Below are 13,759 nucleotides of genomic sequence, written 5' to 3' on the forward strand. Positions count from 1 at the left end.
ACATTGGCTCAGCTCTTTCCTTGAAAAAATTTTTTAAATTTTTTTTTAATTAAAATTATAACTGTATACACTTAAGGGCTACAATGTGATGATTTGATATACAATGTGGAATGCTTAAATCAAACTGATTAACATAACCATCACCTCACTTACTTATTTTTTGTGGTAAGACATTTAAATCTTATCTAATGTGCACAATGCAAATGTATGTTTCAAAATAACTAAGAATAAATTTTCAATGTCTCAGCTCTTTCTCTACACAGGACACCAGGGAGTGGCTGGTTCCAATGGCAATGAGGGCTGCCCATTTGTAAAGCACTCACCCAGGGTCAGGAGCTGTGTAATACCCTCTACCCCAGTGGTTTTCAACTGGGGTGCTATGAGAGGATCTTAGGTATGCCACAAAAATTTTTAAAGATCATTAATTAAATTATTTTTGAAAGAAGTTCAAAGCACAGTAAGTATATTCTTTTTTTTTTTTTACTCTCCTTTCTGATCAACATAATTTAAGTGTGCTGTGCAAGTTTAACTATAGGTTTAAGTGTGCCGTGAAATTAACAAGGTTGAAAAGCACTGCTCTACCCTATCACCTCGCTTTATCCTGCTGACAATTATAGGAGTGAGGTGAAATTATTCCCACTTTACAGATGAGGAAATGAAGGGACAGGGTCCGGGAGGTGGCAGACCTGGGCCCATCACCATTTCTAGTCAATTTCAAAGCCCATGGGCTTTGTTTGCTCACCTGGAGAGAAATATTAAACAAGTCCATCCAGTTACTTCTACCTGGGACTTGGAACCAGGGAAGTCAGTCACAGATACAGCGTGTGATCTCAGTGGCCCTCTGCAGACCTCGTCTCCCTTCGTCTCCCTCTTTTTTCCCTCCGTGCAGGGGACACCCCCTGAGAGTAGGAACCAGGTCATTGTTTGCCTCCTATTGCACTGGAAATACCCAGAGGAGGTGACACGTAGGTCTTCCTACCACTCCCATCTCAGCAGCTGTCAGATTCTTTCCTGAGAGGAGGTTTATAGAACTGGGTGGAGAAGAAAAAAACACGAGAGGGCCCTCGTTCCTCGTGGAATGCACTCAGAGCAGGGGTGCTAAAGGGAACCTGGGGTTAGCTCAATTACATTTACTTCCAGTTCTGGTAGGCTGCATTTCTGCCTCATGGGAAGCATTACATTCTGAGGGAGCTGTATTTTTCCAAGCTGCCCAGGTTGCTGGTTTTCTTTCTTTCTTCTTCTTCTTTTTTTAATTAAGACCCTCTCAAATAAGGATATCATTCTAAAGCAATTACGAGAATCACCTCTCACCGAAGAGGCCCAAAGCCTCCAGGGGCCTCGGTAGAACATTGGTGACTAATTCTGGGTGATGTGGGTATAGGTGGGGTTGGCCTGTAAAGACCAAGTGAAGTGGTTATGGTTGATTTGCCTAAAAGATGCCAGTGCCTGTTGTAATTATGAAGAACATTTTTCTTAGATGAGGTCATGCTGTCTCACGGAAGCTATTTCTGGAAGAGCTGGTGCCACACAAGGAATTAAGTCTAGAATCAAGCTCACGGTTTAGGCTTTTAAAAGATTCAGAACTAGAGATGTGAATTACTGACCTGGGATCTTCACTTCCCTCTAAACCTACTTTCAAGGAAAAAAATCATAAACTTGGATTAATTTTTTGCCAAGCCTTTCTCTATCACTGAGAAAGGTGATGAGATTCCAACAATGGATGAATAATGTTCATTCAAATGATCTTTAAGATCTCTTCCAGGTCTGAGATCCTCTGATTCCATATTTTGGAGGCAAGGAATCTCCGAACTTTTTACTGATAGTCTAAATGCCATTTCTCGTGCCAATTCAGTGATTCATGTGCTTTTTCTAAAGTTCCTCACAGCAATACTATTTAATTCAAGTTTTCTAAGAGATCAGTTAGCTCCACCAAACAGAAAAATTTAATAGCTTGCTCACCTTGTCAGTTAGGTAAAGTTCTAGCCTGTGTTGGTGGCCAGAAGAGAGGTTTGGGGTGGGGGGCAGCTTTGGTGAGTGCAGCAGAGAGAGAGAGTGAAGGGTCATGTGGCCAACAAAAGATGGCTCTTCTCTTTCTGAATATATGATGTCTCTGGGTGATGGATGCAGAGGACCACAGATGTCATTTCTACACCCAGGGCTCTAAACCTGCTCAGTTATTAAATCAATTTTCAGCATAGAAGAAAGAATGGCAACTTGACCTGGGTCAGTAGATCAGGACATTATATTAGCATTACAATAACCAACATAGGTAATGGGATTTGGGCAAAGATGCTCCAAGTAGATTGAGAGCATCCAGCCAGACAGTGGTGTTCAGGACACACCCCCTGGTAGCTAAAAGAGCAATGCAGGGACGGCTGGGTAACGGAGGCTCTAGCTCTGGCTCTGCTGTTGACTTGCCGTGAAACCTTGGCCAAAGCATCTCCCATCCTTGAGGCTTGGTTTCTTTATCTATGAAACAAGGTTATTGTTTTTTAAAGTTACTTCCTGTTTACATAGAGCTGCTTATGTCCCAGGCGCTGAGGCAAGTGTTTCATAAGGCCGTCCCTGGATTCTCCCAAAGTTTTGGGCCTTGGAGAGATGACTTCCTGAGCTAGCTTCTGCCTCAGCCACTGGCCTCCCCTGTCGCCACTGGCCTCCCCTGTCGCCACTGCAATCAACACAGAAGGCTGACACCACCCTTTCCTCCCCATGGGCCACGCTATTCAGGAAAGACATCTCTAAGCAAGGCCTGACATTCTTCAGCCTGGAGAGAAGGCATTGGAGAAATGACTTAGTAATTTTCTTCTATCAGATCTATTTCTGGAGCTGGTAGAGACAAAGTGATTGTGAAATCTGAAGAGACTGAGGGAGTGTGTGGCCTGCCTAGCCCGAGGCCAGAGGAGCGACATTGCATTGGATATCCTGCAGGGGGTCTAGAGCCTAAAAGGAACTAGAGAGGGGGCCTCGGTGGTACTTCACCTGGAGCTTCAGAGGTAGGACTTAAAAATTTAATAGATTCAGAGGCAGTTCTTAAAAATTTGAATAGCTTTGAACACTTTGAACAGCTCATCTGTCCAGCCCCCTCCAGCCCAGCCCTACGAGATCATGAGGAGGTTTTTTGGGGGGGCAGAAGGAGGCAGTGACAACTTAGCACACCCTTCACATGAAGAAAACGCTCATAGTGGCAATTTGATTAGGGAAGCTATAAAACATTAAGTTGATTGATGAGCTATTGTGTACAAAAGTTTGTTGCTGAATCTTTTAATCTTTACCATGGTAGTTGGGCCAGGGACCTCACTTGCCTGGGAGTCAGGAAACCTGGTTTGATTCTCTAGCTACCTAGCTAACTTCAGCCTCTTCATTTTTAGAACGTAAGGGTATATGGCACACCTCCAGAGTGAAGGACTCAAATACAACTTGGACTTTTCCTAACAAAGGCCAACAATGTAACCTGATCGTACATCCTCTTATATAAACCCAAAATTAAAAAAATATGCCAGTGACAATCTCTGTTCTACTTTGTCTGCAAGGTTGTTGGGGTTCAAATCTACTTCAGGGAAATAGAAATTGAGAAGAATCAATGAAGTTTATACACTGGTATATTGGAAGTGTTTTTGGAAACTGTCAAATAGTAATGGGATAAATGGCATACATTAGAAAAACAATACATCCGTCAAAAATGATATGCCTATTGTTAGAACCAGTTTGGATTTTAGGAAAGGTTCACAGTTCTAACAATCATTCATAATTCTGTGAGTGGATAGAAACACAGAAAAAGTAGGGAGAACCGAATGGTTGTATGGCCTTTCTTTCAGAAATAAAGAAGTAGACTCCAAGTTTACAATGTCAGGAAAAGACAGTACAGCAAAATTATCCTCAGATCACATGGCCTGAGCCTTCTGGACAAGGCCAAGTCCATTTTGCATGAGGCTGAGAAGTTCATCCAGCATAGGGCAGCTTGCTGCTGGGGCCACCTCACTGTAGCTCGTGGAAACAACTTGAAAGCCAGAAGAAAACGATGTCCAGTATAAGGCCATCTGGGCTTTTCAAGGCTGAGACTGTAGTTATATTTGACGACTTAGGGGTTCAAATCCCCTTCAGGGAAATAGAAATTGAGCAGAAAAATTATATCATGCTTTTCTACCCTTAGCGAAGATGAGAAATGAAATGTAATCTCCTGGTGGAGGAGAAGCAGTCCCTAAGTTACAGACATCTCACTTATGTCCAACCTGCCCTTATAAACAGAGGCTATTACAGTACATCAGAGTTACAAACATCTGACTGACTTACGACTCACACTTACAAATGGAGGTTATTACAGGTAAGCAGTAAACGTACCTGTTCCAACTTACATACAAATTCAATTTAAGAACAAACCTACAGAACCTATCTTGTTTGTAACCCAGGGACTGCCTGCCTATGTGGTAGGCTGAATAATGGATATTTCTCCAAAGCTGTCCACTTCCTTGTCTTTGAAACCTGTGACTATACTGCCTGATATGGTAAAAGGGATTTTGCAGATGGGCAATTATCCTGGTTTATCCAAGTAAGCCCAATGTAATCACAGGGTCCTTACATGTGAAAGAGGGAGGCAGGAGGGTCAGAGCCAGAGACAAAAGATGTCTGGTGGAAATAGAGGTCAGAGAGAGATTTGAAGATGTTATGATGTTGGTTTTGAAAATGGAGAAAGGCGCCATGAACCAAGAAATGCAAGTGGCTTCTAGAAGCTAAAAAAGGCAAGGAAATGGATTCTTCCCAGGTGCCTCCAGAAAAAATATAGCCCTGCCTTTCTCATTGTAGATTTCTGTCCCCCAGAGCTATAAGATGATGACTTCACATTGTTTTAAGCCACTAAATTTGTGATAATGTGTTTTAGCAGTAATGGAAAGGTAACACGCTATTTAATGTTAGACTATGGTCTTCTTTGCTAAATTTGACCCCTATAAATCAAGGAAGGGCATTAAAAAAATAATAAACCCCCAAACATTACTGAAACCGAAATGTTCAAGATAATTCATTAACATATAATTACTAGTTTCCTTTAAATTTCCTTTAATTCCACAGCTACGGCTATGGTAGTGAACCCTATCTACTGGCCTCCAATCTGAACTTGCCCTATATTTCCTTATTATAAACATACAACCACACACACAGATAGACACAGACACACAGAGGCACACACCCCACTTAAAATAGGAAAAAGAAAAATGCCGTGGGGGATCTGAGACCACTGTGGCTCCCTACTTCTTGCTAGTGATGTCTCCTTACAGGAGGCTCAAGTCTTCTTATAGACCCTTCCCTTCCCACACTGCCTCCAAGTTCCCTAGTCATCGGAGGGCTCCCATCCTCTCAAAGGCAGCAGGATCTTAGACCCGAGGTTACTTCGGGGCAGATGTCATAAGGGAACAGAGTTATGAATTACATGCAGGTAATGTTCATCTGATGCCTGTCAAGGAGCCGATCTCAGGTTGACCGTGGGCCCTGTGGGATGGTTGGGAACCAAGAGGTGGCTCACGCAGCTGCAGTGTGGTGAGACAAGTGTGCTGCCTTGCCCTGGCTTGTGAGAGAAAGCTGGGTGCAGACTAAAGCTGTTGAGCTCAATTTATGTGAACAGTTTAGACCACCATTCCCAATGCGTGGCTGGTCTAGGAGAAAAAGGATTAAGTCTATGAAGGCTGAGGAAGGAAATTTGTCATACTACCAGGAAGACCAGAGCCATCAGTCTGTGCTTTGCTGAGGCCGATTTGGCTCGGACATCAGCTATGACAGACCATGCTGCTATTTCCTTATGGTAACAAGGAAGCTTTGGTAAAGATTAATGTTACATAGTTCAAGGCGCCCTGAGGGTAGAATATCTATTGGATCAGCTGACTGAATATTTATAAACACAAAGACTATATTGACAGGATAAATAGAGGCACAGCATCGAAGGTCCACCTGAGTATGCGGTCACTCTGCCTTCTCCCCTCCTTGTCCCCCAACACGCAACATGGTCACAGAGAAGTGAAGGGTGGAAACTAGAAGTAAAAACGTTCTGCTTTATCCCAAGAGACAAGGAGGACCCCTTGTCTGTTCTCTCACCCTTATTCTCCCTGAAGACACATCTGCTGGAAAATGAACCTCTAGGGATAAAACATCTCCAGCCATTGTCCCTTCAATTCAGGTTTTACGGAACATAATGTTAAATTTGGAAGGAACAGAAACACGTACATGCTCCGAGGTGAAGGCAATGAGCCTGGGAACAGCAGCCATCCCTTTCTCCTTGACTTCCGGGAACATCTTAAAACGTGCGATCATCATGGCGTACATGTTCGAAATGGCACCACCTAAAACGCACCGCAATAGACAGTTACTTCCTGTTTATTATCCACATCATTTCACATGCAAGCAACATTCCTTATTTCCACTGACCTAGAGTCTTCCTTGGGCACAAGAGGAAACCTTGTTGGCCATCCTTGGAACTGAGTCCTCAGACTGAAATGCACCTTGGTCCCAACCTCTGCATAGGGGTCACCCCACCCCACCCCTGTTCACTAAGGGAGGTTGCAATATATTCTGCTCTTACTGGGAAGCCTTTGAAGAGACTTTTAAAGAGACAAAATGTTGCCTTCCTTCCCAGCTTGTAAGTGGGGTCATCTGCATTAGGCTCATAAAATCCTACTGACATCCTGATGGAGAACGCTTACTTCTTTTCATTTTAACTCATACTTGGACTAAGATAAATTGGCTGCTGTTAATGGTGCAGATGATCAGCAATCCTATAGAATGAAGGATAAATACCTAGGTCCATCTCATCATGCTCATCTGTTCATTCCCTCAAAACAATCCTTCCCTCTCAAAGACATCACTGACGTTGAACTATATTAGTTAACAAAACCTGTTTTGTAATTACAGAGAAACACCCAGCTAGTAGAATTTCCTTGTGTCATGCTAAGGTTGTCAGGGATTCTGAACCATTAGATTTGTGTCTCTCGTAAGTAGTATCTCACTTGAAAAGTAAAGAAAAGTGAGATTTCCCTAGGGTTGTTGGAAAGCTTAGGAGTTTGGCTATCCAGGAGAAAGACTGATTATCATGAATGTGAATGAATATACTGGCAGGTGAGGCATGAGACCAGGAAGTAGAGTGAAGTTACTGCCTCCCCTTCCCAGCCACAGGGGGACACCCCTAGACCCTGCCGTCCTGTGAGTGCTTGAGTGCTTCTCTCCTGATGGCTGAGGAGCAGGAGGGCTCTGTGCCATGCAGAATGGCCCATGCAGGGCTATGATTTTGGCTCCATGTGTCCTGGGCTGTGACCTGGCACAGAGGAGTCATCACCCAGATCCTGGCTCTGCCATCAGTCAGAATGAGGTCAATGCCTACCTTTCTGGACCCCAGAGACACAGGACAAATAGAATCCAGGCCAAGCCTCCTCCGAGCACACACTCTATCTAGTAGACTGTAAGAGCACACACCCTGGGGTTGGCTTTTATGGGAACATCCATCCTAGCTCATGGCTTCTCAGTCTTGGGACTTAAGACATTTTGAGCTACATAACTCTTTGTGGCGAGGGCTGTGCTGGATATTCTAGGGTGTTTACCAAAATCCCTGGTTTCTACCCACCAGATGCCCACAGACTCCCTTACCCAGACAATAAAAAATGTCTACATATAGGGTGGCTATATAGTTTGTGGGCAAATCGCAAAATGCACACAAACTTTGTGGCCACCCTATATATTGCCAATTGCCAAATGTCCCTTGGAGAGATACACGTATGTGTGTAAATGCAGAAAAGCTCTGTTTGGGAACTGCAGCTCTAGTTGTCAGTTCTCAAGGAGGCTGGGGGAGGAAGGAAGGGAGAAGAGGAAGGGAAGGATGGACCCAAAGAAAGTGCTCTTCACAGGGAGCTACCCAGGAGGGCTGAAGACTCAGCAGCCCGAGGGGGAAGAAGGAGCTGCTGGGTCTCTGCCCAGAGCAGGCTGCATTGCGCAACGTGGGTGAGGATCCATGCATGAACCTTGCCTGCTCTTGTTTCCTACAAAGCCTCCCCAGAAAGGGTTGAAAACAAGTGCTAAGACATTCTGCAACTCCCGTTAGATGGGAAAAGGTCTGTGACCCAGCCCAGTTTTTTTGTTTCCCCTTAGCATTTGTCCTTTGTGACCTGCTGAGCAGGAGGAGCGTGCCATGTCTCTCTGGGCCCCAGGTTTAGTTGACATTCCATAAGCGATTTCTTCTAGGAGTTCTACAGTACTGTCCAAGAAGCTCAAAGCCTGTGGAGGCACCTGGGCCATGCTATATATTTAAGTCACAGACATAGGCATCACCTGTAGCTCAGTGGATAGGGTGCTGGCCACATACACCCAGGCTGGCGGGTTTGAACCCGGCCTGGGCCTGCTAAACAACAATGACAATTACAAATAAATAAATAAATAAATAAATAAATAAATAAATAAATAAATAAAATAAATAAGTCATAGACATCATTTGTCATGGTGAGTCCCAGAGAATGAGACTTTTAGATCACAGGCATGGAAGAGATATGATTTTTTCCTATCCCCACCCCTTAAATTGTAAGACTCTTTATCCCAGGAACAAGGCTGGACACTACCTGGAAAATCAGCCATTAGCAATCAGAGATGTTATGGTCATTCCTCTCCCTGATGTTTTATAGAAAGTAGAATAGAAACAGGTTGCCAGTGGCTGCCTCTGCTGCCCCCCTCCCCACTGTGTAACCTCTGCCTTATACTGTAGCATGGCAGCTGTGGCTTGCACCTTGGAGTAGCAGCATATGGGTCTTTGGGCTCCAAGAAAGTTTAGAATCCTCACAATAGAGCTAATCGAAGTTAGTGTAAATCTGCTTCCCTGCCTGTTATTCCAAAGAATGGAGTGGTACGTATGCTCTGGTCAATATTTCTACTTAGAACTTTCTCATCATCAGCAGTGGTGCAGGTGTGAGCCCTAAGTCCATATCTAGCCTCGCAGAGCTGCCAAAGAGGAATCTTTCTCTGGGTATACGTTTTCTTGGGGATGTAGGTTTCCAGATGAGCTAGGGAAATTAGTTCCAGGCCCTAGGCCAATAAGTCACAATCTCAGGATCAACAGCTGCAGTTGTCCTCTTTCTTACACTCCTGAGGACTGGTAACATAGAGCCAAAATGGGTGCGGTGGCTCATGCCTGAAATTCCAGCACTTGAGAGGCCAGGGTGGGTGGATTGCCTGAGCTCACAGGTTTGAGACTCACCCGAGCCAGAGCAAGACCTCGTCTCTAAAAAATAGCTGGGTGTCGTGGGTGGTGCCTGTAGTCCCAGGTACTCGGGAGGCTGAGGCAAGAGAATCACTTGAGCCCAAGAGTTAGAGGTTGATGTGAGCTATGATGCCATGGCACTCTACCCAGGGTGACAAAGTGAGACTCTGTTTCAATAAATGAATGAATGAATGAATGAATAAATAAATAAATAAATAAAATAGAGCCCAGGATACTCCCGGTTCATCCCTGGGACAGCTCAGTCCTACAACCAACCACATAAGGGGGGGAAGAATAAAGGTAGAAATGATGTTGATTTCGCTATCCTACCCCCTTCTTCTTGAAAAATACCTTCAAAGCATCAGTGTCAGGTGATGATGACGGAGATCCCTGGATGAGGTGGTTTTCCAAAGGAAAACAAAGTATTAAGTTCCCTTACAAAATAAAGGCTAGCTTCAAATTCATCACAGCTGGTGTTCAATGACTTTGTTTTTAAAAGCCTAATTTTCCCTTCCATCTAACTAACACTTTTCTTTCAGCACCTGCAAAATTGTGCTATATGTTTAAAAACACAATAAAATAGCACATCTGAGCTTATAGACAAACGTGCTTAACTGAAGCCCTGGCCTTGAGGTCACTGTTGTTCGTTTATCATCTCTTCTTTCCACTTTTTCTATTTCTTTTCCCCCCTTCTTTCTCATCATTTGCTTGTCTTGGTAGATTTGCTGAAGAGAGCTCGCACTTGGTCTTTGCCTTCCCTGACACAAATGAAGGTGTGGCACTGCTGTGTCCCCTGCAGGGACACTCTTGGTGGACTCTCATGACTTCCAGCCACTGAGGAGGTTTCTTTTCCATGGGTCAGTGACTCTTCTTCCCACTGCCTTCCTAATTCCTATTTCTTTTTTGTATCCAACCAAGGTCACAGGTGGAACCATAAACCAAGGTCATGGCTTTTTGCTGCAGGTTGATTCTCTTAGCTCAAAGATATGTAAATAATGGCGTTTAGGGTGCAGTGGCTAGTTACAAAGAGCAGGATGAAAAAGATTGAATGACAAAGAAGGGAAGGGATGAGAAACCTCTTGGAGAAATCATTACCACTTTTTTCTTTCTTTCTTTTTTATTTATTTATTTTTTTTGAGACAGAGTCTCAAGCTGCCACCCTGGGTAGAGTGCCGTGGCGTCACAGCTCATAGCAACCTCCAACTCTTGGGCTTAAGCGGCCTCCCAGGTGGCTGGAACTACAAGTGCTCACCACAACGCCCAGCTATATATATATTTCGGTTGTAATTGTCATTGTTTGGTGGACCTGGGCTGGATTTGAACCTGCCAGCTCCAGCGTATGTGGCTGGCGCCCTAGCCACTTGAGCTACAGGCACCCAGTGGAAATCATCATCACTTTTTTAGCTCTAAGAAATTACCTCCTGAGGCACTCTGCCCTCCTTGAAATTAGGGTAAATCTGCTTCCCTGCCTGTTATTCCCAGGATGGAGTGGTACAAATGCTCTATTGAGTAGCTCTGCCTTGCTGTGTACCCTCAAACAGCAAATACTTTATTGAATGAAGTCACCCTTTTCCTTTCACTAATTCTAGGAGGAGCATCAGAGAATGAGTTCCCTTTTTAGGAGTCTTTATTCTTTGGTCCCACATTATCCATACATCCTGTTTGTAGGATTACAGAGGAAGTTCTGGGTAAGTACTATCTCTGATTATGCTCTTTTTGAACACTGTATGTACCATTCAAGCACGGGGTAGTTAAATTGGAGGCATGCCCAATCGTCATGTGCACTTAATCACATTCATTCCTTTGATGAATGCGGTCTATTTAACGTAAGCAGAGACAAGGGTTAGATAGTTAATCTTTCCTAGCTCATAACAAGGCATTGCATGGTAGAAGAAAGCATACAAAGAAAGGTTGAAATATCATGTACCAGGAGAGAATATCCCATCGCCAGAGCCCCCTGGCCAGCCAATGATTTCTCTCATTTTCTTTAGCGTGACATATTCCAAAAGCACAAATACTGGAGCAATTTCATAGGTGAACCTGAAATGCAGTAATGGCCACCTGTTAGGTATGTAATGCCAAGAAATCACTCACCATCATCACCACATCTGCACATTCACAAAGTTATGATTCTAATATTAAGCAGAGAGAAAATTATTTCAAAAGGGTCTTCCAAACCCTTTCCTCATTTTTCTGTATTCCTAAAGCCAAGACCTTCAACTATTTACCTAATGCACATGAGTGGTTTATCCGAGTGAATTAATAAAGAGCAGTGCAGCATAATACTATTTAATAGACAGCCAGAACCATTTCTCTTTCACATTATATGTAATTATAAACTAAACATGCCTCCCAAATCCTTTTTGTGCTTTAAGTTTTTTGTATAGTTTGAGTGTGTGAAAGATAGATCAGGACTATTTTCTATTAAGTTACTGTGAACACTGATGTACTTCTGAAGTTCATATCACTATTTTAGGGGCTACTTCATAGAAAGATTTTCACATAAGAGGTGAAGACTATGGAATCTCACTAATAATTATCCTGGATTACACAAAACTACATTTAGCGACTTACATGTTAGTGTTTGCTGTTGACGTCAGCCAGTCTGCTGCTAATCCGACCATATCCAATCCGGTGGAAAGTTGATTGAAATATCTGGGATGCCCTGAACAAAATGGAATACCAGAATCAGGACTGAGAGGCAATGAAACAAATGCCTCTCAAACACGTGACTTCTGTCGCTAAAGAACCTTGAAAGATCCTTCAGTCACAGGAAATTCATATTCAGCAAGCAGACGTTCACACACGTGTGCAAAGGTACAAGAACACACACTCACACCCTTAAAAGCATTTCCTATCACCACAGAGACTACTTTGGGTTTTGAAATGTCTTAAAAACAGACTCTAAAAATACTCCTTTAAATATATACTATAAGAGACAACAAGTGTGGTTTGCAATCTGGACCCTGGTTTTATTTTTGTGTTCTTCCAATAGTTTTGCAAACTAAAATGCTACTACTAACCCAATGCAATTCAAAGACAGGTGACTTCTTGTTTGCACTCCCGCTGCTAAAGATCTTCTTTTGTTGTAGTTGTTCTGAGAATCAGTCAGACCATGACATCCCCCAGGCATGCCAACATTCATAATAATATCAGTGACAAATGGCTGATGATTACAAAAGACAGGGCAAAAATGAGAAAATAGGACACCCTCGCTGAGTGATCTGCCCTGGATTCAAGAGGTGATGATTGTCTCAAGCGTGGCCTGGACAAAGCTAATTCTTGCCAATTCTTTTCTGCCTTAATATTTGATTATAAACAACAGCTCCCTCCTAGTTACAAGTTAAAAGAAAGCTGAATACAGTTAACATCACTGTCTTGTCAACAAGATATGTAAAATAATATTCAATGGCCCGAGCAATCCATGAGCAAGACTTATGTAATTAACTTCTGGATTTCTCTAAAACTCTCTCAATGGACTGACATCCACATTCTCCTGAGACTATTATTTAAAATGTGATTATAAATATCTCATTAGAATTCTGTTTCCTCCATTCACCCCACAAAAGCTTATGAATAAGTCTGTGATTTGCATAGCAGCAAAAATCATGGCAGAGGAACAATTATGGAAATAGCGTCTGATAAAAAGGTATCTGCCACTTACTGGACACCCGTCTGACGCCTGGGGATGTGATAGTCTCTGGTTGCCAGCACCAGCAAAACAAGATAAAGGGAGGCAATGGGGGGAAGCAGGGACAAGAGCCAACACCCAGCTTATCTCCTGGCCTGGAGTGCTCTCTCTTATCAGCCTCAGGCATGTGCCAGAGGTTAGACAGTGGGAAGAGATAGGAGCTGGGAAACAGCACATTTTAGAGGGATTGGGGTTTGTGGACAGGATTTTACCTTCTCGTGGCCTTGCACGGTACCTTTTCTACCTTTTTCTGCTCTTTTCCAGGCGCTCTGAGGCTAACCCAGGTGAGTCTACCCATCTATGAAAGGTGACAAGGGCTTTGCTGCTGCTGCTGCTGTCATCTGGAACAACCCTCCCTTCTCTCTGCCTCATGGATTCCCTATTTCATTATGCTGGAATTACAGCTGAAATCATGTCTTCTCCCTCTGATGCTCCTTCATTTCTCTTTCCCTAAGCCATTTTTTAAAAGAGGAAATAATAAGGATTAGCAAATCTATCCATTAATCTACTCTCCCCATTCATACACACTTTCCGGATGAGTCTGCTGTCTGTTATCACTCAGTATTTAACACCAGGGAAACTATGGCATGGAAATCTCTGCAGAAAATTGAGAGCAATTCCAAGAGGTGTGCTGTGGCCCTGGACAGAAGGGAAATCCACCCCGATTGACCACTTGCGGTAAACTCTGAAAACAAGTATGATGTTTCTATTGCTGCGTTTCCCTTTCCCTACCTGTGTAGTTGATCTTGGTCAACCATTTCATCTGAATCTCTCCTGCCTCAAAATTTTCATTCATTTGCTCACTTTTCATTCATATTTCTGTGAAAGTACACAGGGAGGTAGTTTGA

At 43.3% G+C, this 13,759-nt stretch overlaps 1 protein-coding gene across 2 annotated transcripts in view; it reads right to left on the reverse strand.

The window, feature by feature from the left end:
- The window catches only part of GAD2 (glutamate decarboxylase 2), an 85,362-nt gene that overhangs the window by 63,982 nt on the left and 7,621 nt on the right, over nt 1-13,759 (reverse strand). For both annotated transcript variants that reach the window (XM_053573168.1, XM_053573169.1), the window contains 3 exons: nt 11,795-11,885; nt 11,148-11,260; nt 6,211-6,326 (listed from right to left, as the gene is read on the reverse strand). In XM_053573168.1, coding sequence (XP_053429143.1) covers nt 6,211-6,326; nt 11,148-11,260; nt 11,795-11,885 — 320 coding nt within the window. The remainder of the gene's footprint in view (nt 1-6,210; nt 6,327-11,147; nt 11,261-11,794; nt 11,886-13,759) is intronic.

Source organism: Nycticebus coucang, chromosome 20 (genome assembly GCF_027406575.1).
Source record: "Nycticebus coucang isolate mNycCou1 chromosome 20, mNycCou1.pri, whole genome shotgun sequence".
NCBI classification, from domain to species: Eukaryota; Metazoa; Chordata; class Mammalia; order Primates; family Lorisidae; genus Nycticebus; species Nycticebus coucang.